The sequence below is a fragment of the Corapipo altera genome, unplaced genomic scaffold (genome assembly GCF_003945725.1).
Source record: "Corapipo altera isolate COAL_440 unplaced genomic scaffold, ASM394572v1 0, whole genome shotgun sequence".
NCBI classification, from domain to species: Eukaryota; Metazoa; Chordata; class Aves; order Passeriformes; family Pipridae; genus Corapipo; species Corapipo altera.
In genome coordinates, this window is record NW_020884872.1 from 59492472 (window position 1) to 59519828 (window position 27357).

Genomic DNA, 27357 nt, shown 5'->3' on the forward strand with positions numbered 1-27357 from the left:
TTGCTATTCAAGACAGAAGCTTAATGCCTGTATGAATTTTAAAAGCTACTTCTAGAAAGAAATGTTCACAGGAGTCAGATGATTCATGAAGCTTCATCAGTTCATTTTGAACTCTTGCAAAGTTTTACAGGCAAGATAGAAAATGAAAATGAAGCCAAATGAATGAAGAAAATGTATTAAAAGTTTTATACTGCAGTGCAACTGTTTTTTTCATTTCAGGATACAACTTAAGAAATAGAATGTATTTCATACATTTTTATTGTCTTGTCCAAGACTGAATATTCTTTTCTGTGGAAAAATTACTTGTGGGTTCAATTTTGTGCTGTTGATGTGAATAGAAATTATGCTATTAATTTTTAGTACATAGAAAAAAGCTGTACATGATGAACATAATACTACAAGTGAACATGGTAGAAGCCATTAGATTTTTTTTTTTGCCTGTTTATGTCTTTCTCTCACTAGTTTCTGTAAGTAGATTATAAAATGTTTTCTTTCTGTCTTAAGTAGAATCAGTTTTATAGTAGACTGTAAAACCACCACAGAACAGGCAAATTAGCCTTTGATTTGCCTGATGTAGAACTTTTATATGCTCTTTGAGAATGTAATGCATATATTCATGTTGCTGATAAAGAATGTGTTGGAGGAAAATATGTTCTTGTGATCTGTGAAATGCAGTTGAGGGTAGTACTGAGGGTTTAAGTTTGGAGGAGGGGGGAGTAAAAGAAAACAATTATTTTGTTTCAGGGAAAAATCAGTCTTTTGCACATCTGCTGAAATACATTCTGCATTCCGTGGAATACATTTCCTAATCCTTTGTGCCACTGTGGGATTGATTACTTAATGCCTTTTTCAGCTGGAGCATGGTCATGTTTTGTGTCAGCCAAAGTCAGTCTTTTTTCATAATAATGTATTAGAGTGATAACAATTTTTTTCACTGATTTTGATGAAGAAATAACCACCTCCCAAATCACCTGTAAGATAAAAATCTAAGATGTTTTCACTTCTTTTCCTTCAATGATCTTCTGATACATGCCAAATCTTTATCCAGGGCACTAATGAAGTTAGCAAGTTATTTAAGAAAACATAGATATTTTAACTTTATAATGTTTCTAGTGGGTTTATATTCTTATAATTAATGTTTTTCAACAATTTAATGCCTTGTGTGGAAAGTAACCCATATTCTTCACTGACTATAAACTGTCCTGTTTAATTTATTTTATATTAATGAAAAGGCAAAATAGCAGAATAATTCTTTCCTTCCACATCTCAGATATGTTAGGATAAGAGGAGGTATCTTCTAATTTGAATTTTATGATAAAAAGAGTAAATGGAGAATGAGATATTGCCAGCCTAGATCCTGCCTACATCTATATACTTTTCAGGAGAGTCTAATCATGCAACTAATTAATCTAATGCACACCTCCTTAATTTACATTGAACTAAGCACCTGAATTGTGTGAATTGTATTCTACCTCAAATCTTCATGCACACATTCCTTTTCTTATTTTCTTCTGATTAACAGTAAGAAGCACGCAATAATGCAGTATTATTATTAATACCAAAATAAGTGCATGTGAAAATAATGTTTGGATACCTTAACATTTTCTTTTAAAGATTTTCGTACATAGATATTGTCTACAGCTGTAAATACTGCAGCTGTGACCCTGTTTGTTTGTATAATTTGTATGTATTTATTAGGTTGTGACACATGAAATCATGCTGGTTGCAGCTTTAGTAAATGTGTTCTATGTGGAATCATCCACTGAATGCTTAAACGGCTTAGAAGAGAGGTTGGTTCCTTGTCACCAGATGCAACAAGGAGTAATTCCATTTATTTCTATTATGAAGATGTAAAAGCCTGTAAGGAATGCCCCGCTCTGCTTAAACATTCCCGCTAAGAATGTTAGGGACAAGAAATATTTGATTTGGAGGAATGAAAATACAGTTCATTTTTTAAAGTAAAAATTTAATCCCTTTACACCTGCACAATGCTAGCCTGGGAGCAGAGTACTTTCTTTTTTTGTTTCACCCCCTTTTTGTATCCAGAGTATTGAAATAACCATTGTGTTTTATGTAAGGGGATTAGATATGAGTTCATCTAGTCAGGGCCAGAGATAATTAAAACTAAGAGGTGAAAGGTCTGTTCCCTTGTGCATGAGGCAGCATGCCCCCATTGGAAACTGGAGTTTCTTTGCCAGTCCTGAGGCAGAAACTTGCTTTCGTTGCTGTGAGCACCACAAAGGAGCTTTTCTGGCAAGCACTCCTAAATGGGAGGCACTGACACCTCCTGCGCCCTTCAGGAATTTTAATGAAGTTAACCACATCAGAATACAAATGTAAGCTTCTATATTAAAAGACCATCCACTCTCTAGCTAGTTTGCAGTGCTGAACAGAGGCCTGTGAATTACAGGGTAGGATGACAGGAATATCTACGACCAAAAAAATTATCTACATCCCAGTCACATTCCAGTCAGCATTAAGGATGGAGTCCTTCACATTTTACTGGAAGGTCTCACTTCTTGATTATTTTTCTATTCAAAGCTAGAAATATTTTCAAGCTCATCTGACTTCTGCTTACAAATTCTATAAGATAGTTCTTAACCTGTAACCATGAATTCTCTTTCTGCCAGCAGTTAAGTCTAAGTACATATTCTGCTTAGAACATATTTTAGAGAGTCAGCTTTTTACACAACGGTAATGGAGGAAAGGACATCTAAGACAGTGAGAGCTGTTGATTAGATCTCCTGCATGGACCTCCCAGGAATAAAGAAAATTTCAACTGGGACAAGACAGGAGGTGGTGAAATTGTCTCTCTGTCTTTCCCTGTCTCCCCAATAAAGATGACTTATGGAATTTTAGTCTTTAGTTTGCTGTAACAGACTTGAAGAATAATCTTATGTATGGGCTTAAAATACATGGGGAAACATTGTCAATACTCTGAAACATGAATAAAAGATATACTGAAATGTTCATTTCAGTTGACTTTGCTAAGTGTCTTTTACTCATTCAATACTATTATAAACATCTTAATAATAAAGCTATTAATATACATTCAAGACAGATGTACTTTGAATAGTACTTGTTAAGATACAGAAATGCACAGTTGTGCTACTTGGGACTGCCTCTGGTATGGTGAGGCTCCTTTTTAAAGATATTTTTTTTGTTCTCAGTTTCATTGCAATGTAGGATTTAATATTCCTGGATGCGAAAATATCATTAAGGTCACTTGTACAAATTCAGCTGAAGCTAAATTTGATAATGCTTTTGGCCAGTTTTACTCACAGGGCCACAGAGCTTTGTTTGCAATACATTAGAAGAAAATTAGTTCTGAACTCAAAAGGGAAGTACTGTGTTGTGAAAATAACTCATGTTAGAATGAAATATGGGTATGTGTGGGGTATAAATAATTTGAATAATAGAGTACAGCATCTCTCTCCGTAATTCCCACACTTCTGTTATGGGTTATTTTGTTATGGGTTAATGCAAGCCCTTTTCTTCCCATGTTGTGACAGTGTCTTGTAGGGGCAATGCACGGTATATCTGGGTCAGCTGTGTGATCATCAACAAACTCAGCTTCTGTCTCTTACTTAGAGATTATAAAAGTATCAAAAATATGCCAGTGCTCCGTTACTCTCAAGGGGTTAATGTTATTAAATTAGATTATTTCACATCAGAATTCAATAGAATTCAATCCCACATTCACTTCAGTGGTAATGAATGTGGTTCTAGATCCACTTCCAAGATTTATTTAGTACACAATATACCATAGTTTGTCTGACCAGCTGAAGTCTAGACAAAAGTACCAGGCTTTGACTCATCTTCACAGTGACGACTATTACAGATTGGTACTCCTGTAGTAGCTGTTTGGCATAAATTTGACACAGGCGTGAAACACCTGGTTTTACTAAGTTGTTGAGTGCAGTAAATCATGTAACTGGCTTCTTTGAGCCCCTTTATCTTTTTTACATTACTGTATGAAGGATAATAAGATCACTTAGTTTCCAAACTGAATGCATTTGTATCAGTTTATCTTAGTTTGCTCTTAGAGTCTTAGTGTTGTCGGGAAAAAAAAAAGCATTGTAGCCATGTAAAACCATTCTGGCATACATTCATATATCTCAGAAGGAACTGACATAGAGCAAGTTGTTCAAATACTGTGTATCTCTCACTGAATGCAAAATGAGTGTTTAGTTCTATTCCTGCCTAGCTGACCTTGCTGTCAGGAATGAATGGATGTGTAAGAGGCACGACCAGAAAATTCAGTCAAAGCATTAACAAGTCTTGGTGTTTGTTGTTGTTTCTTCATTTTCTTCTTAAGCACTTCTTTCTTACCATTGCCCCTTCAGAAAAGCACATTCCTTTGGTATCTTTCTGACCTGCAGTCTTCATATTCCTCTTGCACAAAATTTTTGTTTGTTTGAGTCATTGACTTTGGAAGACCTACAGAGCCTCTGCCACAAAGTCCTTTTGAATGTACGCATTACTTACTGCTATAAGGGCCTGAGAGTATAGTATAGTCCAAGAAGATAAGAGAACAAAAATATTTTAAATCAGGGATGTTTACATCATCTAAACATCACTGATGTTTACTAAGAATTGGGACTCTTTAGAGAATAAAATAAGAATCATGTATCCCAGGAGAGGATGGCAGTTGTGCTTCTTATGTGATAAGACTTTGAAGGAAAGCCTGCACAAAGGGAATGGAAAAGTGCTTTCATGCTCTGATTGTGAATCATCAATATGTGCAAACAAGTTTAGATAACATACAATTGAAATATGTGTGCCATGAGTGTTTTGGAAATAGTGGTTATTTTGGAAATCAAAAGGAAGTTTCAGCAGGAAAAATTCACAGTTTTCCCAGTTATTCTACTCTGACCTGTGCCTCATAGCTGGAGCTTAAGGCTACTTGACTGAATTTGTCTGTTGTTTCACAAAGCTGTGATATGCACACCAGGCAGTATGGAATCTGCACAGTGATGCAGTAATGAATAGTGCCTTTCAGTGCATGTATAGCTAAGAAGAGCACAGATTTCCTCAAGAAGAGATTCTTAGTCAAAACTCTCATTGAAAGAAACAATGTTCATGGAAGTCTTGCGATAGATTCAAATGGAAAATATTCAGGAGAGAACAGGTCAACTTTTGAGCAAGGAAATGATGTATTTATATATTTGAAAAGTATACATCATAACAGTAAGAGAAAACTCTTTTTAGAAAGTACAATCAGGCAACCATGGAAAAATTACAGTGGATTTTAGACTTGTTTGAGCCATTTCTCTACTTTTAGTACTTGTCTTTCTTGTCTTCTTTCTCAAGCAAGACAAACTAGATTTTAGCTGCTGACTATCCTTCAGTTTCTCAGGTTTATAATCTCTCCAGTTTTGGATCCTACCCCTTAAGTCTACCTTTTTAATGTCGTGAATTCCTGCAGTTCTCAGAGGAGTGACTTATCTATGGCTCTTCCATCTCTTTATGTTTGTCACACTGAAGAATGTATGATTTTCCAGAAGTTTTTCTTTTCAGTTTTTTCTTCATGCTCTCTCTGATTTCATGTCAAGGCTCAGTGACTTATTGTTTATTTATTTCTAAAATATATCTTCAATTCTAGTGTAGATATTTGCTAGTCTAACTTTTAGTTTATAGAGACGCTTGCAGAGGAGAGAGAACAAAAACAGAAAAGTACATTCAGAAGATTTTCTTCAAAGGATTCTACAGTGTGCTAATGTAATGCCATTTCTAAGTATATTGTAAATTTAAAAAATAATTACCCCAGCAAAGCAGTGCTAATAAAAATTGGTTGTTAAAGTATTAAGAGTTAGCAGAATTCTACCTTTTGTCTGCACAGATGAGACTTAAAAAATAAGTTAATTAATGAAACTGCTGCAATGCACCGACATGACATTTACACATCTGCTGGTGGTGTTCCATTTTAGTGTAATTGAATTTACAATTATTTTATCCAGTAGGCTATTAACTATATATAAAAAAAAGGTAGTGAAGAGGTCACATTCTTAAGCTATGATAGATTGTACCGCTTATTTCTTTTTTTCTCTCTCAAGAAATTTTTTTCAAAGTTTTAAGAGAAATGAAATGTTGGATGTACTGTCCTTTTAAGAACAGAAAGCCCATAATCATTATAAAATAAAATATTATCTATTAACCATATGCCATTTCAAAATTACAAATATCTGCTTTAATCAGATCAACACTATTGTAAAATAGGTTTATATTAGAGACTTGTCTATTGCATGTATACTAGAAATACTATTTGTGAACAACTTACACATGAGAAAGACACATGAGCAGTAAAGCTCTATTGTCTACAGAACTTTTCACTTAAGATTTAAACAATGCTTGTATTTCAAAATGTTTAGTGAAATTTTTCAATGGAAGAACTTGACAAAAGTAGAGTATGACATTTGCATCACTGGTTATGGTTATGTGTGTTTCACAGAGCTTCCTTTTGCAGAATAAAGAACCTTCTATAAAGAACCCAGAAGCATGAACATGTAAAATTTTTGCATGATTTTATTGTTTCTCATTACAGAATAATGTTTTGTTTTGATTCATGAGGCTGACATTACCATTTTGGTTTTATGAGTTTGTTTTAAACTAAGTTCAGTGATTTTTGACCTGTGTTTCTGTTAGTTTTTAAATCTACCAGTTATAAAAAAAAGAACAGTTTATTTTGGAGGAAATCTCTTAAACTTAAAAAGTATATAACCCTAAGGGTAACGTGCTGTTGTGGTTAAGTGTCTCTCTTCCTATACAAGTGTTAAATGAATGTAATTTATCAGATTAGATCTTGCTTTTACACTCATGACTAATGGTTTACAGAGAATGTGTTGTATATACCTCTTTGAATTGATATAAATTCTATAAATGGAAAGAAAATTATGTTTTGAATAGCTGCCAAGACAGAGTTGTTAGAGAACATGTTTTCAGTTCAAAAACGTGTATGGAATTCATGTCAACGTGGAGTTGAGTCTGCAAGACAGTGAATTCAAGGATTAAACTGCACTACAGTGAAAACCCTGATAATGCCGGTGAACTTTTGAGAAGGCAGTAAATCATAGTTATTGGGACACAAATTTGTCAGAGAATTAAATGTACTATGGTAGATGAGAAGAAAGTTAATTTGTAGTGGTTAGAGACATTAATTTTCCATCTCAGTCATTAAGTTTCATTTTAAAAAAATGAAGTGGCATTAAATTATAGAAGATTCATAACTGAAGGGCAGTTTACACATGAATCACTGATTCACTACATGACTCAGAATTCGTAACGGGAAGGAGTATTTTTACCTTCAGTCACCCACTTAAATCCATCCCCAGCCTAAAGTGACTCAGCCTTGACCATCTGACAGCTGTTGGGTGTTCAGCTGTGCCATGAATCAATGGGGGAAATGCTGTCAACAGGCAAGTCTAGAAAACCCACCTTGGTAGACTTTTGTGGTCATGGCAGGGAAGGTACGGGTTGCGTGAGCGTGTCATTTGAACGAATCCCAGAGAAGAGCAGGTCATTTCTTTACTCCCTTTAGTTTGTGAAAGGAAGATCAGTCTACCCATCAATAATGAACATGTAACTGCAACTGTGCATGAAATGTGTAAATGGACGTGTGGTGCTATGGATATACAATACTGTGAGAAGTGTTTGAACTGCAGGTGATTCTGTCTACAGGGGGATTTTGAATTATGTTGGGCAGTTATCAGGAAGCGCTTTTCTAGTGTGAATATGATCTAAATGCACTGAGTGGTTCTGTCTTAGGTTGGGTGTGGGTCTAATGTGCCACTTGGGAGCCCTGTTTTTCACTGCTGTATTCTGTTGTCCTCTTCAGGTGGAATGTTGCTGATCCTATAGCTCTTCAACACTCCTAGTATCATATTATTAGATTGTTAGAGTTCTTTCTTTGCTATAAGAGAGATTTACAGCTCTGTTTATCTATTTTACAGATAACCATTCAGAGGGACAGTGGTTTGGATGTCAGTTCCCCTAAACATGGAAAAGTGGATCCAGACAACATGCCACATGTTGGTGGAAATATGTGGGCTGGTGGAACAGGTTTTTCATTGTTGTTTTTTTTAATGCATTATTACCAGATATCTAGGGGAGATGCTGTGTGAGTCAAAAATGGTTTTATAAAGCCATCCTCTGCCTAGAGCTATTTTATCCAATACAGGGTTGCTTTATTGCCAGTGAAAATAAATACTTGCAGTGTCTAACTTAAACTGTATATAGCAGATCTCTTCTTCAATTAGATTTTGTTTCTTTTCATTGGTCATGCAGAGAACTAAAAAGCTTGCAGCCACAGAAACTAGATTGAGCCATTTGCCATCCTTTTAGATGTCCCTGTAGCTGCAGCAATTTAGGTAGTGTAGGCAAGAAGTACACAGAAAGTATTCCATGGGAGTTCTTCCTTGCCATGATTGCTGTTTGGCTTTGAAAATCTTTGGCAAGAAATATTTCTACTGGGGATTGTTGGCAGCATTTTTGGAACATCTGTAGATATGGCAATGGAAGCTTTGAAGAAAATGTGGTTTTATTTATTATCAAATGCATATTCTTAATGATTTTTTTATCTCAACCATGTTAGGTGGGAGAGACACTGCTGGGTTAGGTGGCAAAGGTGGGCCATATCGACTGGATGCAGGCCACAGGGTTTATCAAGTATCTCAGGCTGAAAAAGATGCTGTTCCTGAAGAGGTTAAGAGGGCTGCTCGAGAGATGGGTGAAAAGGCCTTTAAACAGAGGTAATGTGAAAATCTTTATTTTCCTTTGCGTTTCCCAGAAGAATTTGAAAAAGATGGCTAAAAAGAATTTTCTGTCTTAACTGCGTTTATCAGCTACATTACCCTGTTCATTCTCATTTAACAGATCTTACCAGCACACGTTTAGCTGTTCTGGACAAGATGTATAGAATGTTTTATTGAATTAAGCTACACTGTTAAAATGACTATGTGATTTGGTAGAGTAAAACATAACTAGGTGGATAAGGAGAGTGATGTCAATATTTATCTTTTTAAAAAGGGATAAACCATATGAAAATTTCTGTGAATTAAGATGAATCCAGATTGTATGTTGTTAGGAGTTTATCACCTAAGAAATGTCTTTCAAAATGGACCATTGCAAGCAGATTTCTTCTGTTTGAAAGGTCTCTAGCCAAAAGTTGAGATGATTTGAGCTATTAAGCCTCAGCAGGCACTTTTACATGAACGACAGGTCTTCCCAGCGTGAGTGTAATGTGTGATTACTAATCAACTGTTTCCCAGCCTGTGCACTGAGATTCATATTTCTTCCACCTACTGAACTCTCTAGTCAACCTCTGGTACTTTTGCATTAAAAAAAGCATCCCCATTCTTCCAAATTGCTTCTCAGATGCTTCATAATAGAAACAATTGATATGTATGGCCTTAGATACTATACATCTCTTTTTGCATATGTCCATATACACATGTGGCATGCTTTCATGAATTTCTACCTGCCTGTGTGGTCATTTAGCAAATTTGTGTTAGAGGAAATTCCTGGATACCGCTACATGCTGTGGGAACAGTGCAGCTGTGTCCTGTAAAATCTGATTATCTGTACATGAGGTAACAATTTATGTCCTGCAAAAACCAAGTGAGCTGGCATGTACCAGCTGTAAATGCAGCCTATTATGAAACCACATTTGACTTGGATTATTGTTCTGTACCTCCTGGATAGTTGTGGGAACTAACAGGTAAAAGTTAAGAACAGGGAGGAGGTTGGAGTCCTCAGGCTGATGAAAAAACATAAGGGAAACTGCAGATTTCACTGCTTTGTTTATACAGGATTATCTGGAAGGGAGAATTTTCATATGAAAATTATTGATTACTTTCCTGACTAGGTAATATTTCTTGTCATAAACATTTTAAATTGCCCTATTTGACTAGAATGAAATTAGTGGCTACTCTTGAATAGAGGCAGTATTTTTCATGGTATTTTTCTGAACTAGCTTTCAGTGGGAATTGATGTAGAGTTTAACAAAGTAAAACTATGTGTTTGTTTGAAAAAAATGTTTTCTTCATAGATTTGAAGATGCTGAACTCGGACGGCAGGATCCATGAAATTAAGTGCATAGGCCTGAAAGTTCCCTTTTCCTGCCTCTAATGAATGTTGGCTATAATGACTGTACAGAATTTTAAATATAAAAAGACATAATCATACTAAAGACAACAAAGATTTGATGTTTGATTTTAATATTGTCATTGAAGGAGTAGTCTAAACAGTAGTTTTCACATATACTTTATGTTCCAGGCAAGTAACTTGTGATGGCATTAAAAAACTTGTAATTAGAAATATAGAAATATACATACTTTACTATTCATTTATAGTTAATTTAAAAATCAATATTTTCAAAACACCATGAGTGAAATTATGCTGTTATGAAGTGCTTGTTTGAAATGAGCTGGGCACAGATAGGCCAGCCACATGCTGGATGGTAGAGTAGCCAGATACACAACTGCTGTCTTGCTACATGTTGTTGGGTCATGGACAATATTGAACAGCACACAGTCCTAGCATATCCACCTGTCCCCTTGCCCGTTCTTCACAGTTGGACCTCTGTAATAACATTCCAATTGTGAAATTCACCACTTTAGCAGGATCTGCTTAGCTACAATGCTAAGAAGAATGATACAGAACTTGAAATGAGGAAACTTATAGAAAAAGCATATATCTGGTTTCATGGTGCAGGTGTTGTGCTCTCTAGACAGGAAAGTATTCAGTGACATGACTAATTTTCTGTATGGGAGAGTACATTTTTGTTAATGTTCATTTAAAACTTCTTTTTTTCAAGGTTTCTTCATTTTATGAAGCACAAAGATAACTATTTGAGACAGTTACTATTTGTAGGTTTTCAGGGATAGATTTTATAGTGTGTCTTAACTTTTGGGCTAAAGCAGGAATCAGGATATGTTTAAAATGCTCCGACAGTGAAGTAATGAATAGACAGACACTCATGATCCTTTTATGTACAGATAGCAACACCTGAGCCAATAAAACCTTTCAAATTTTATCAGTTTTCAGGACATCTGCTTTACTTCTCAAACTTTAAAGCAGATTAGGAGAAAGTAGAAGGATTAGTAACTTTAATAAGTTTTGATGTGATTCAATCCCTGTAGACATTGGTGAACACCTGCCTTGTCAAAAAATCACAAAAGCAACTGCCACTTCTTCAATTTGTCTCTTCTGTGTGCTTGTTGCCATCTGAATTTCCCTGTTATCAAGTACATAAACTTTCAGTTTACATAAATAAATGTAAGATATGCTTGTTTTCTAAACTGTTCTTAGCTCCTTGTTCTTTGCTTTAGATTGAAAGAGATTCAGATGAGTGAATATGATGCATCAACTTACGAAAGGTTCTCCGGAGCAGTTCGACGTCAAGTTCAGTCACTCCGCATCATCTTAGACAATCTGCAGGTAATCTTAGATTCCCTAATGAAGGAACACAGTGAGGTCATTACATTAGGCCCCAAATACTATCCTGCTACTATTCTGTTACTGTGTGATGATCATACCTTTGAGGCTAAAAGCAGATTCAGGTTATAATCATGGTTGGGAAAAAGAGTTTCATATTACTAATTTAAAAGAAGCTTATAAGTGGGTCCCAGTGCTCAACTCTACAAGTTACAGTATTCCCATACCACAGCTTCCAGAGATTACTTATTCAGGAGCACAATTTTGTGAAAGAAAATACTACTATGCAGTATGAAAAGAATTTGTGAAGGTATGCAGAGCACAGTCTTTGTCTTTACCTCTTGTCCAAAAGACTTTTTTTTTATCTGAGAAGCGCAAATGCTAAAAGAGACACTCCAGTCCAGTGCAAATCAAAAGAAACGCTCCACTCCAGTGTAAATTAAAAGAGACACCCACTCCAGGTCGGTGCTTTACTGCATATACAACTGAAAACATGGATTTTTCTCAGGTTTGTTTTTGACTCTTGCTAATGAAAATAGGTATAGCCCAAATCTCCTAAGATCAAAACCACCAGTTTGCCTTTCTTCTGGTAATTGTTGTGGTGTTTTTTCTGGGGTTTTTTGATACTAGTGTTCATATACAGGGTAAATAAAATTGAAAGTGCGTTGTTTCTAGGAGGAATCTGCTAATCTTCAGTGAAAATTAAAGGAAAATTAATTTACTGCTTATAAGATATATTTGATTATAAGTATTTCTGTTGAAGACTGCTAACCATTAGTGTATATATACACCTTAGTTTATTAGTTAGTCACTGTACTGTGTCTTCAGCAATAAAACTGACATATAGAAAGAAATGACTTTGTACGATAAACAGATTCCAAATGGGTAAAGAAACTCAATTCCCTGGTATTGCAAGTAAGAAGGGTAACATTTCTTCATCTTACTTATGTCTTTAGGCCTTTGTAACTACAGCAACATTACTACCATCGCATATATACACAGAGAACCAGTTTTATTAGCCTGTTTTATTATGAATGTACCAATTCAGAGAACTCCTCATGTAATGAACATTTAAGATGACCATGAGTAGATGATGCATGCTCTTATATGTGTCTCAGTACAGGACATAGACAGGTTTCTATTGGAAAAATTTGGATGTAAGTCTCAGGTTTTTTCTACATCATTTATATCTAGATTTTTTTTTTACCATGTTTCTAGCACACATACTATTGGAAGCATACTGTGAGTATGAAATGAATAAGTGAATCTTCAGTTTGAAATCTTTTTTTAATCTGCCTTATCTATCCCTTGGAGCCAAAAGTGTTACATTCAGGGATCATGTTAATCATAATCAAAATATAACATACTTTAATATAAGGAGACCTATTCTCTTGCTTTGTTAGAAAGGTCATTTTAATATCAAGGCAAAATCTTATAAGCCTCAGTATTTTATGAGACTTTAGTAACTTCCTGCCAAAATCTGTAATAGCTAACCACAGAATTAGTAAACGGAAGATATGATGAAAGAAACAAATCACTGAATTTGGAAAAGCTAAATCACAGAATAAGAGCAATAGTGAAAGCAGATTTTTAACTTTTAAATTTTTATACAGATGTTGGTAGGGATTTTATTAGAAGATGCAGTAGAAAAATTAAGATAAACAATAACAGGAGTTACTTAGTTGCAAAGTGCCTTCTGTTAATAGGAAAGCAAGCAAATTTCATGTGATCTTTTTGAGAGGGAAAAAATTTATTTGGATTCTTCAGCATTGTAATTCATTCAGCCCTGATGAAGAACTGTGCCTCTTTTTTTCTGGCTAGCCCTATGTACACCACAGGTTCTCAACTAGAATGGTGTTCTTTCTGTTACCAGTCAGACATTCGTCATATCTCAAATAAGAAACCAATGGCACAGTCCATTCCAGTAAACTTTGCAGCTCAGATGTCCATGTGCTTTTAACTTTATGAAAATCCCAAATTACCTTCTCAGTAGGGAACACACTTGGCTTTTTAAAAATTTTTGAGTTTACTTTGTTTCAAACTCAGTCTGTTTACATAATAGAAATATGGTGCCCATGTTTATTTGACCTGGATTTTCTTCTCAACATATACCTTTTTATTGTTGGTTTTGTGGGTTTGTTTAAAATATGTTCCTTTGATTAAATTTTACCTCCCTAGAATCAAGAGTCTGGGATTCAGGTCCAGTTGTCGATAGCTCACCGAAAGTTAGTAGTAGCAGAAGGGATGTTTGGAATAGACTGATCCTTGAAAGTGATACATAAACATAGTCTGAGAATGTAATTTCATTGTTCATTTTATTTTTTATAACTCACTGATCTCTGTCAGATTTTTGAACAATATTAACAAAACTTTATGGGTTTTTGTTTATTTTCTGTAGAAGTAGCAAAGCCAGAAGTCCAGGAAATCCGGTCACTGATGAGCTTTCCTCTCTCTCCTAAAGCTTGTCTGTCTGAGCTATAGATTCAAAAGGTTATGGTCAGTCAGTAACAAAGAAAGGTGACTTGCTTTCCAGAAAATACTTCTCTCTTAATTGATTATTACAGAAGGAATCAGGGGGAACTGTCCCTTTAGCTTCTGAGCTTCATGTAGGTCCCCATACTAGAACAGAACCTACTGGGCTCTGTCTGATCGTGTGGGAACTATCTGGTCATAGCAGCAAAAATAAAATAGTGGCAGTCCTAGAATAAACATGGCTCAAAGAACTGAAAATATGAAAAACCCTGTGTCCTGTCAGTAGCAGTTTTGTGATTTCAACAGCTAAGGGAACATTTGTGTCATGTTCTCCCAGAAACAAATGCAGACCACAACTGGCAGTGTTTCATACCATCCCATATCATTACAAGTTACGTATTTAGATGTGATCACTTCACATACACATCTTCTTCTGTGACATTTACAGACATCACAGTTGTAATTTGCAGGGTTTTTTGTAAATATGCCTGTGAAAAGAATATGCTTCCAGTGAAAAGAATTGCTGCAGTGGTGCATTGTGACCGGTCACTCCCATGCTGATAAGATGTGGTATTTAGCACATTTTTCTAATTTCAAAAGCAACACAATGAATATATTTTTTCATCTATATGGTTGCAGCGTATTGAAATAGTAATGTGTTGTATACCCTTTCTAGTCAAATATCAAAGGAAGATATATATGTATTAGTTCTAGTTTTCTCTTAAAATTGTAAGTGCTTTTAAATTTATACTGATTTTAAACATATGAAAATTACATATTAAAAATCCTTTGGAGCTTCTTTGTTATATGCAATATTTGCACATTTTATAACACACATGCTTAAGAGAATTTTTTTTTCAGCTTTTATAAGAGGAAATAAACTCTTAGGAATTCTAAGAATTCCTAAGAGGAATTCTGCATGGAAGAGGCAGGTGCTAAGTAGCCTAAATAATTTTAGCATTATTTTGGAAAGAGGTTAGATCAGATTTTGTCAACATTCTTTCCTATTTTAGGAATGTCAACTCTGTGTTCCTCCAGTAAAATTTCAGCTCAAATACTGGCTTTTGTTGCATAAGCTTCAAAAGGTATTAAACTGTTTTTAACTTTCTCTGTAGTAAAAAGCCTTCGCACACTGCTGTTCCTTGAACATCAAATAGCCACAAAGGTAAAGCATTGGCAGTTAAAAGAATAGTGAAACTAGTTGAGATATTATTTGCTCAATGATGTTGAAGCTTTATAATCTTCTGTTGTTTGTTCCTCGTGCCTACTGAAAGGAGGCAAATAAAAATTTGACAAAACACCAGTGCTAAGGAAATGTTAAAGAATCTACCTCTGTACTTAGAGTGGTTAAGATGACTAAGAACAAAGTTATCTCAGCTGCATCACCCTGGAAGGTGCATGATTCATTTTAAAAAGGCTTTGCTTACTCAGCAGCATGCTGTCTCCAGGAGCACTTTTTTAGTGGTTAGCTGGAGTGTTGAAATTTGCCACTGGCTTTTTCACAGCGGGAAACATCCCTACAGTGCGACATTTTGGTGGGAGATGTAGAAGTCACCAGGAGTTTGTGAATGTCTCTTTGTGATATTACACAACTCTGAAGGCAACAAAGGAATCAATCCTGTGGAAGAAGGAACTTCGACTTTCATCCCAAGCATATTTAATGGTAGTGGAAACTACTGGTTGGTGGTACAAACAAACTCATGGATGCCCTACGGCCAAAACTGGTTAAAGTGAGGTTGACTGTAGCACCATGGAAGTGTATCAGAGAACACAACTGACTGAATTCATAACCTAAGAAATGCTTTCCACTTTCCGCTTCAGTGATTTCCATGTATAGGCATTGTTTTTGCCTCCTATCAGGAAGCATTTGACACTACCTAATTAAAAAAACTGTATTTTTCATAGCTATGTAAATTCTCTACTCTAAAATTAATTAATCAAAACATTTTTCTGTGTTTTTGTAGTCTTTCTGTCCACTTATTTTCACAGGCAAGTAGTCAATTACTCTTGAGTAATTACAGACAATAGGCTGTAGTCCAGAACACTTTCGTCTTACACACCAAAACAAAAACCTCATAAATTTTAACCCAAAATCAAAGATTCTCTGAGCCTTAAGAAGGCATTATCTGCCTCCTCAGAGCATACATAACTCAGATTTATCCTTTCAAATCCCAGGCCTGCAGTTCACTGAGGATTTGCCATATACGACTAACCGTTCAACAGAGAGCAATTGCTTTTCATTCCTGAAAACCAATGTTTAAGGCAGTTTGTGTCCTGCTGGATATTTGATTTTCCTCCAATTGGTAACGAACAATTTGCTGAGAGGGCAAAAGCATTATATGTATGTAAATTCAAAATTGTCTTTCCTTGCTGAATCAGCAAGGATGTGCATCCTTACTAGGGTGAACAATTTCAACGTGTAGATCTAAACAGAAATTAAATAAATGATGAAACCTGTATATACAGGCTTTACTGTCTTTAGATGGAAATTACATATTATGAACCATGATGAAGCTATACTTTGAAAACATTCTTAAATATGTTCCTTGTAACATTGAGTCTTCAATATGCATTGCATGCTCTGTGGATAGGAGTACCATGAATATTTGAGTTCCTGGATTGTAATGCAAGTTCATCAAGTCAGGCTGTAGATAACTAGAGTCCCTTTAACTAAAACAAAAGAATTATTTAATGGACTGTCTTTTGAGTACCATGATTTTAAAAGTAGAGTTTTTTAAATATATAACTGGTTCATTATTAATACTGTTTTAAAAGAAAGCATTTACCATTGTCTAAGGTGAATACTGCTTAGTTTTATATTTAAGTCACCCAATGACTTTCTTGTGCAGCCTGGATTGAGAATACATAACAAATGGTCAGTTATGTGTGCCCCTCTGGTTGTATGTATTTCTGAACAGGCTTGCTACACAGATTTTCAGCATATTTGCAAGAAGAAAGGTTAATATTTCTGCAGTCCACAGTTAAACTCCCATATATGAAACAACTTAAAAAAGACAAAGTTACAGAGGGAACGTGTTCTTTGTCAGTGTTAATTTTTCCTTCAGAGAAGAAGAACAGGACAGCTATGAACATGTGTTGGATTTCTTTGACTTATGCCAAAACTATCACATTGTTACAAAGAAAATTAATGCATGTGTGATCTGCAGTAGGTCTTAAATTGTCTAACATACTCTCACGTCACTGAGTGAAGTAAGACTTCTTTTCTGTTGTAGGCCAAGGGTAAGGAAAGACAATGGCTGAGACACCAAGCTGTTGGAGAGCTAGATGATGCCAAAATCATTGATGGGCTGACAGGAGAAAAAGCCATATATAAACGACGGGGAGAACTTGAGCCACAAGTAAGTATCCAACAAGAAACAGGGAAAGGTGGAGAAGAGCTTAACCAGTTTGCTGGTTTCATAGTGGCTGTACAGTGTCTGTGTTTGAGTTTGAGTAAGTTATGGGGATGAGAAACTCAGAAGAATCATCTCTGGCTTGGTATGTCCCTGATACGCAGGCAACCACAGGATGGAAAATTTGCTTTACCTCTTCTTATAGTTTTACATGCCTGTTTTCTGTTGGCCACCCTCAGAGAGAGAACACTGATCTAGGCAGTGCTTAGTTTTGATCCAGTGAAACGGTTTTTATGTTCTGATTTTGTATTTTAATGACCATAAGGCAGTTAGCAGAAAACATTTATTTTGTTAGTTTTTACCAAAAAAAAGGAAGATATTTTCTCACTAATTTAATTTTTGTTAACAAATATGCTGATACTCTGAAAATTAAAAAAAAAAAAGAGTGGTTTGCAAATGTCTTTTCCTTTTTCCATGGTATGCAAATAATTTCAACTTCTGCAGATATTTGGATTTACAATAATAAAAATTATGATGGAAAAAAAAGTATGAGGAAAAGCCGTTAAGATATGGCAAAGTTGATTGTCCAATGGATTAATTCAGCCATTACTTAGAAGGCATTATGATTAAACCTATGTGAGTCAGGAACAGAGAAACCACTTGAATCAGACCAACAAAACCTGGCCAAAACTTGTGGGGCTAGTACATAATATTTAACACTAATACTTAATGACAGATTGCAGTTTTTAACCACACAAAGAATTTTTTTTTAAAAATAGCTGAGTACAGCATCTTTTTGCATATCAGCTACCCGCATTTGATGAATCCCTGGTATTATTTTTTATGCTGTTTGGTCCTGATGTCTATTGCTTTGAACAATTTATGGGACTTGGCACTACCTGTGTGAAAGATCAATAAGGGAAAAGTGATTGAAGCCTCAGTTCTCATTTGTTTCAAAATGTGTTTAGTCTATATATCAGTTTTAAGGCTTGGTAAAAATAATTCAATAAGAAAAAAAAAAACAGATACCTTAAGTTTGTGCATAAAAACCAAAATAAATGTTTGATTTAATGGTCTCTCTTTCCTTATGTTTTTTGAGGGCAGAGATGCCACAGCCTATAGAAAGAATAATTAAAAGAATAAAGCACACAAATGCTTTACAGATAAAAGAAAAATTTTAGTTATTTGTTTATAATATGACTGGGTTTTTTGCTAGATCATCTTCAATAGCCTCATACTTGAATCCAGACACATCTCATTGCATGCTAAATAAAACACCTACCTTAAATGTACTGTGCCAAAAATCATTAAAACAGATGGGATTTGTTTTCAGGAAAAAATAATGGTTTCACCATTAGAATAAAGAAGAAACTAGTAGTTAATCAGAACAAGATTTCAAACATTTTTGGAATGTTATTAACCTCAGCAGATAAATTTTTACAGTCTTATACGAATCCCTGTTAGTACTGTAAGCCAAGGAAAAGCATTTCCATTATGAGCCTTGGCAGAAAGAGTAAATTTGAGAGTCTCTTATGCTGAAATAAAATGTGAAGAATCAAAGCTGAAATAGAAAAAGTATTTTCCTGACAAATGTGTGGAATTTCTTGAGGTATTTTGTTTCCAGTCATTGAAGGTGAAGGAAAAGAATGAGCTAAGGTATCTGTCAAGGAACTGGTTTGAAATAAAAACAAAAAATCTTTTTGTTCTTTACAAAAAAAAAAAAAGTGTTTGCTGAATACAATTTTCTAGCTTCACAAACCGCATTGGGTTCACTTTCTAAAATGTTTTGTTATTACTGGTGTTTAGCTTTCCCATTAATATTGGGGTTCGTTCTGTTGTGTTTCTCTGTCAGCCTGGGAGCCCTCAGCAAAAACCCAAACGCCTGCGCCTGGTGGTGGATGTTTCTGGCAGCATGTACCGCTTCAATGGGGTGGATGGACGGCTGGAACGCTCCATGGAGGCTGTCTGCATGGTCATGGAAGCTTTTGAGAATTATGAGCACAAATTCAAGGTAATTGCAGCTGGGCTAGGAGCTCTGTGGTTATTGCACAGGCTGTGTGGAGCAGTGGAAAAAATGTTTCAGCAGTCAGTCTAGCCAAAGAGCATTATTCATTCCCACAAGGAAATAAAGACAATAATCTATTTCTAGCAACCTGAAAAATAATACTAGTGAAAGGATAAGAAACATTACACGTTTCAGTAGGGGAGGATTCAATCTAAGACTTCAAGATTTCGATTTAGTGAGATTTGCTCCTTTTTTCTGCTTTTATCTGTTTCTTTGAGCAGAAATGCTTAAGCCTACAGAACACAAGTGAATATAAGCTTCAGGACATGCAAAGATGCTCTGCCCTTCTATCTGCCCAGAGTGCACACAGCAGTACTTTCTCATGGGAAAAGACCAAACTTCTTTGTCCTTATTTGTGTTCTCTTCCAGTTATCTGAAAGCAAGAAAATAGTTTCTTGTACTGAAAGATATTAGTTCCAAATGTTATTTAATGGTAGCCTGCAAAGGAAATGTAAATAAATTTAATACCCTTTTTGTATCAATAAGCCTAAACAAGGTTAAGAGCATGTTTCTTTAACCATAAAGAAAACAGTAATGGCCAGTCTCAAGTTAGTTCTGGACAGATTCGGTGTTTAATGGAAGAACAGAGATGCCCAATACCTTTACTGAAGAGCATCTCAAACATAGGAATTATAATGCATCTAAAGCAAATATAAAATCTCCTGAACAAAATTAATAGAAACATAGTCCAGATCAATTCAGCAAGGTCTACTTCACATTGTTCCACCAACAACATAATCCTTCAGGTTTCTGCTCTTCCATGGAATCTCACATACAAAATCAGGCCATATGGAGGCATATGCTTCTAGAATGTCTTCTTAAGTACAATCACGCAGACTTTTACTTTTCAGGGGAAAAGGCTATAAAAGGAGACAGGCATTGTTTTTAGGCTACTTTCCTAAGGAAATGAGGCACATGCTCCCATCTTCTCTGGCAGTGATGCTTTCTTACCCTTAAACTTGCTTAAACTGAGCATGTTGCAAAATTACAAACAAATTGAAACTGTAGTTTTGTTCCTAGAGTCACTGCATTCCTGCAAATATAATGGAAATAGGCTAGGTAGAAAGTGATCCTCTTGGAGGAAAATGCTGTAATTGTTTTAAAATATCACTGACTCAATTCTGTAAAACAGTTGACAATCTGCAAGATGCTGCTAATTTTTCTCAGGACAAAGCTGAAGGTTTGGTATGTCTGCAAAAATAGCATACATTTCTCATATCTAAAAGAGGAATCATTTGAAAAAATAGAAGAACACACAACTGTATAGTGTACAATGAGAAATATGCAGTTTATCACTTTTTTCTTTCTTTCTTTTCCTTATCCTTTTCTTGACTGCTTTTATAAAAATAAACTTTTTTGGCCTGCAAGACCTGCAAGGGTCACAACAATATATGTTGCAAATTTGAGGGGTTTCTTGTACAATGTGTTGAACCAATGGGATCATCAGGCTTGTTGAGCAAAGGGGTTTTACAAACTAAAGTTCCCTTCTGCTATCTAACTGCAGTGCAAATTCTGGAAAGCAATTCCTGGCTTTCAACATCACTTTTCTGATGATGCTTGGTTTAGTTCTCTAATAAATATGGTTGTGAATTAGTCATGTGAGCTTTTCCTTGGCTGTTTTATCCTACTAGTTGAGCTTTCCCTATGAGTGGTACACTTTGCTATACTGGATGATGCTGATTGTCTCACTGGTGTTAACAGCATGACTGAAGGTAGAAAATACTTTGCCTTCTTATACAGAAGAGCTGAGTATTGGGTATGTGACTGTACCAAACAGATAATGAAGTTATCCTTCATGAAAGGGCAGACAAGTGCCAGCAGGTATTTGTCAGCTTTTTATGCTTGCATGGGACATCCTACCTCCTTCTGTTTCCCATAAGTGCAGGCAATGAATCATTCCTTGTCGAGGGGGAAACAGGAGGCCCATTGCACAGTCGGGAAATCCATTTAAATTAACAGCCATGTTTCAAAGCCCTCCTCCAATGTCATCTCTTCACGCTTCCTCTGAAGTGCTTTATTAAAGAAAAGAGTGAGAGTGACTGAGATAATATAAGCCACATTGTCAGTCTTATCCTAATAATGGAGGTTAAGTATGTTCCTACAAATGTCTCTTGGCCCCTTTAAATGTGTGGATGCATCACTTATACATGTATGTTATAATAAACAAGCTATTTTGCAGGATTAAATTTTGTTCATCTTTGGAACATCTCATTTTAGGTGTCAGTTGTTTGAAATTGTACATAAGGGCAGTTTGTTCTTTATTTTATCTGAGGTACGTCTGTCTCAAACTGCGTGGTTTTATATCACCCCTGATTACCGTCATTTGCACACATGATGGTAGATTGAGGAGGCATGTCCAGTGAATTATCCAACAGCAATTTTATGAAGCCTTTAAAAATATTGTAAGTGACTCAATAAGTAGCATGTTATGTAACTGGTAGGAAAAGCCTGACTTATTATTTATAGCTATATTAAAGGGATATTGCAGATTTTATATACCTGTTTCAGCATTTAGTGTTTGTAAAATCTACTATGGAGGCAACACTGCTTATTCAGGAAAAGGAGAAATGGTCCACATTCGTGGCAGAATAGTTTCTTTTAAATAATAAAAAAAAAAGTTTGAAATAAATTTAGGAAAAAAATATTTAGTGTTGTCCAAAGAAGAGATGAATTTATAAAGGTCTAGCCCTCCAGCAGAGTTCTGTCTAATTCACACTGCCTTTTACATTCAGCACACATCTTCTTTCAACTTTTTAAATGCCTTCAGAAATAAATCCTTTTGGCATGGCAGCTGCAGAAGACAAAGTCTTCCATTTTACCCAATTTAGACAGCAGCACCCATCCATTCAGTGCAAAATGTGACAGTGGAATAGAGATTGCTTTAACCTTTCCTTATGGAAAGAGATCAACAAAATGATGCTGTTTCAAGAGACATGTTTATATGTTGTGTACTCACAGCTCTGAATAGAGCAGTTCTTGTCTCAGTGTACCTGAGGCTATTGGAAAACAAGCTGCTGTGTACCACAATAATATGTGAATTCAATTAAGTCTTCACTATGACGAACATGTATTTTGCTGCTGGATTTGTCCTGAGAGTCTTTGCTTGCAATCTATTTTGTAAAACAAAAGTCAGTTCTGACTAAGATAATATCACAACTCTTCTCTCACTGGTAACTCCATCCACATAAATTTTCCTAGGGAATTTATGAGAAAAAAACATCAGATTGGATCCTTGCTTTTCAAAGGCCCTTCTTCTGTGCTCATCTTTAGCTACTGCAAAGGAAGAAAACTTGTTTTGACAAAGTCTTCATGTGCCTGCATGTGTTTGGATTCCCAGTTGACCAGGTCTATGGAGCTGTCTGCACCTTTTCTTTGCAAGTACTGCACCAAGATAATATGAAATCACTAAGGGTTCATTTGCTAGAACGCAAATCAGGAGGTAATAATTTACTGCAAGGAAACCTGGGTGAGAGGTTTAAATTCTTTGCCCTTTCAGAGTGAGCTTCTTTGATCCAGTTTTACTGCTGTCCCAAAGTCTGTATTCCTAAATTGTGACAGATTCCATACATTCCCCTGGGCAAACATCTCCCTTCTGTCATTTCTAAAGCTTGACTGTGAGCCTACTCCCATCTCTCCCTCCCAGGGAGGGTCTCCCAGGCAGCAGTCCTGTGTTAAGTCAATCCAAGTCAGTGCAGCTACATTCCCATCCCCTCCTTCGCTGGGGCACAAACACTCACAACCTCACAGCTGGGGTAGCTGAGCTGCCCAAAACCAACTTCGCACTCATTAGGCTTTGGCTACTCCTGGTCCTTGACTTAACTTCCGGAGGGATCAGAGGACCATGAGGGCCAGCATGTGAGGGCTGGTGACTACAGCTCTTCTCTTCCACAGCATGGCAGGATCTCACTCTGTTTTTCAGGAGGCCCTGCTTGACCCAGAATGCAGCAGTCAGAATGAAGCAAACAGCCACTTCTTCTTCCCTGCTGCCTCACCAAACATTTTTAAATCACAACTAGCATAGTAAGCTGTCAGCAAAGAAACAAGGAAACTGATAACACAGTGCATGCATGGGCACACACAAAGAATAATAAGCAGCTAGCTGAGAAGGGAGCAGACGGGACATGATGTTCCCAGGTGAACGCCTTGACTGACGTGCCTGCGATAGTTTGCTCAGATCGTTTCAGCCTCGCCTTGCCTGAACCCAGGTTGTATGTTCCACCTTATACAAGAATGTGGAGGGGGCCAAACTGAAGGGTCAACTTCAAGTGTTTCCTCTAGGAGCCACAGCAGTTCCCCTTATACAGTCTGTCACATACGCTCAGGCTTTTTGAAATGAAAGGTTGGTCTGTTACTGGTATATGCCAAGATCCAAAACGATATTCCCAAATGGCAAAGTTTGGCCTTTTCCCATAAACTCGGTATGGCAGAGCTGATACCAGGACACCCAGTGTGAGACATCCAGGAAACCAGAAAGGAGCTTTCTACAAAGGCTTCAACCTTTTTACACAGGAGAAAGACAGTATTTTGCTTTACATAACAAAATTGTTGATTTAAAAGTGATGCTGAATACAAAACTGCTCAGCAAAGGCCGTGCAAGGTTTTATAATTAAGAGCCTGCCCTGAAGACGTGTGGAGATTTCTGACATTGCATAAGAACCATGAGCTCTGTATATTTTCTGCTCCATTAAACCTCTGCTTTATTTAGTTCCTCTGATTTGAATTATCTCTAGGTTTTAAAACAACACTCATACACACACTTCTTGTGTGTGGTTCAGGATTTATTAAACAGGATTTGTTCTTGTTTTAATTAGGAAGTATGCTGAATGTAACCTCAGCATTATTCTCAAAATCTATATATTTTCATTTGCCATGTCTTTATATTTATCAGGAAAGAGAGAGTCTGAGGCGTTACTAGTGATAAGAAATAGGTTTTGAAGAGAAAACATGTGCCAGACTGGAAGCTTTGTGTGAGGCTGAGTAGTAAATACTAGACATGGAAGAAAAAAGGAGAACAGTAATGGGAAAAACCAACAAAGCAGAAAGAAATGGGATTGTATGGGGACTAGATTATATAAAAATTTTGTAGAAAGAGGAAGTCTGGGTTATGTGAGGCTGTCATAAAATGTTCTCACCTTGGGTGAAATAATCTATAGTATGTGGCACGTTTGCTGCTTCACAGAGGGAGGTGTCACCTTTAAAAGTGTTGTTCCAGCTGCTATAGCTTTCTTTTGATATATTTTTAAGCGAATTAGTGATGTGGAAACAAAAAGAGCTTTGTCTATAAAGAATGCCATTTCTCCACTCTCTAGGACCTGACATACCAAATAAAGTGGCTTTCATTAGGGAAGAAAAGACAGAAAAACCTTGAGGAATAGACCTACCTTTTACAAAATGATTATATGGGAATTAGGGATGGTGAACTCAGCAGGGATCTGTAACAGTACATGAAAAAAAGAAAACAGAAAGGCAAAATATTGCATAAGGGCTCCCTGTCAACTAAATGCAGGTCTGTGCCAGCTAGTCAGGGGAAAATACAGATGTGTTCATACTGAGGAATTGCCAGCTCAGGTCTCTCTGGGCTCAGGATCTGTACACTGTGCTCTGCTGGTTGGTGTAGAGAGCTCTTAAATCCATTTTTGTCCTGCTCATGAATTCTCCCTGGGGTGACTGCCACATCCACAACACAAAGGGCAGGTCAGGACCTTGCTGTAACTCAACTTGTCTTGATTTTCATGTAACAACAATGAAGCTCTCACATAAAACAGAGACATTCCCAATATTGCCTTATTTGTTCAACATGATTTTTGAACTATTACAGTTCTATATGTCATTTTTGCAGCATCTTTCACAGGAGAATCATGTGCACACCATCTCCTTTGAAAACATAGAGTCTCTCGGAATGCACTTCTCTACTTACTGTCAACAATGGCTTTGATCTGTTATGCACAAAAATAAGAAGTGCTGATTTTCAAAAAAGGCAGCTTGTAATACCTTTTTTTTTAAGAGCAGAATGAGGTCACAAAAAAGGTTCATCAAACATAGGAGCTACTGTGAAACAATGTGCTTCTTGTTTGTCAGACTCAAGAGGATGAAAATTGCTGCTTTAAAAAAAATACATGGACAATGTGAGAGGGCAAGGTCTCGATCTTATGCATCACTGCTCTGCAGTTGGTGGGATGATGTGAAAACAGACCATGGAAGTAAATAACTTTTCTTTAATTTCATTATTTAGAAATTCTTTCTCATGTTTTCATGTCAGTGAGAAATTGCAACTAGTTTTCTTAAGCAGCTCATAAAGAGAAGCAGGGAACAGTATATGGGTTTTCTTGCTGAAAGCAAATTGCCTTTGATCTGTCTTATATCATTGTGGCCCAAGTGCCATTTGTGACTAACAGATGACTGATGATGTTTCTTTCTTGTAGTACGATATTGTTGGACATTCAGGAGACGGCTTCAACATCGCATTGGTTGGGAGTGACAAAGTTCCCAAGAACAATAAGCAAAGATTAGAGATTCTTAAGGTAAATCCTATTGATAAGTGATGCTGGATAATTAAGGAGTTTGTGACTGCAAAGATAAAATTGTGGGTGGGTCACAAAACACAAAACATGAGAAGAGTAGAATAAAAGAAAGACAAGAAAGCAAAATCTGTGTATTTGCATAAAATTGAAACAGGACCTTTCAGAAACATGGCAGAAAACAAATAATGCCAAAATAGTAGATGCTGTGTATGCCTTTTTCTGGACTGCTGTGGTCATAAATGTGTTATTTTGACTATCTGTCAAAGGATAGGGGAAGTTCCAAGCATTATATAGTGATATAGGTAGCTCTACCTAAACGATGTGGTGATATTAGTAGTGCATAAGTGACTAATTTGAACTGTAGAGGTCCCAGGTCAGCAATTTAGCCTGGCACCTTCAAGAAGTTATGTATCACAGTAGCAGTAGAAAAATGTGTCAATGCTAGATTGAAAACATGTTTAATCACAGTCACAAAGTGAGTGTACTCACCAAAATTTAACTGTACTAGGCTGAAGAAAAACGGAGTATATTGTAGGATTTACCTATTTGGCAGCTTGATAGGTTAGAACTGTGTATTTGAGTTTCCTTCAAAAATTATTTTTAAAAGATTGGGAGCTACTTCAGTTAAAAAGACTGGATTTAGTAATGTCTAATATTCCTTCTGCATGGGGAACAGCTTCATCAATGAAAACAGTGTATTCATTTCATAACAGATCGAACAAAATGTTTCATAACTTTTAAATGTGACTGCTACTGTTATAAGTCAGATATTTTATAATAACTGTGACACTACTAGGATTTGGAAGTCTAGTGCAAATTATGAACAGACAGGAGCTGGTCATGGTATTAGGAAACTAAGCCCTGAATTCTTCCTTAAATACATAGGAATGTAGCTACTCAAACTGCAGCTGACCGAAGTATTTTACCTTCCCTAAGGCCCAGTCTAATTAGGTTCATGTGTGGGTTTTGATTGTTTGACCCACTGTGTTTTTAGGAAGTGCTGCCTGTCTTAAGATATGATATATTATATACAAAAAGCTGCATCTTCTGTTGTACCTGGAGTACTGCCCGCATTTCTGATGCATCCCTTAATACAGCAGAACTGAGTATTTACTCCCTCCTGCGCTAGCTGAAATTAATGTTTATTCCTAAAGTCATCTTACATATTTCCATGTGGTTATGCTGTGCACACAGACTATGCATGCCCATGCTCAGTTCTGCATGAGTGGAGACCACACCTTGGAAGGGACAGAGCATGCCATTCGTGAAATTGCCAAGGAAGAGGCTGATGAGTATTTCGTTATCGTCTTAAGTGATGCAAATCTTGAACGATATGGTATTCAGCCTTCAAGGTTTGCCCAGGTCTTGACCACCAATACTCAAGTCAATGCCTTTGCCATATTTATAGGATCCTTGGGAGACCAGGCAGACAGGTGAGTACATTTGTTTTATGCATAATACCATTTGCTTTCGTATGTCATAAATCTAAACTATGATTTTATTGCAGTGAAGT

At 36.3% G+C, this 27357-nt stretch overlaps 1 protein-coding gene across 1 annotated transcript in view; it reads left to right on the forward strand.

Moving 5' to 3' along the window:
• Window positions 1-27357, forward strand: part of VWA8 (von Willebrand factor A domain containing 8) — a 182470-nt gene that overhangs the window by 147720 nt on the left and 7393 nt on the right. Inside the window, exons 38-44 of the mRNA XM_027649783.1 lie at window positions 7950-8058; window positions 8591-8747; window positions 11328-11436; window positions 17139-17264; window positions 19111-19269; window positions 25746-25844; window positions 27039-27277. Coding sequence (XP_027505584.1) covers window positions 7950-8058; window positions 8591-8747; window positions 11328-11436; window positions 17139-17264; window positions 19111-19269; window positions 25746-25844; window positions 27039-27277 — 998 coding nt within the window. The remainder of the gene's footprint in view (window positions 1-7949; window positions 8059-8590; window positions 8748-11327; window positions 11437-17138; window positions 17265-19110; window positions 19270-25745; window positions 25845-27038; window positions 27278-27357) is intronic.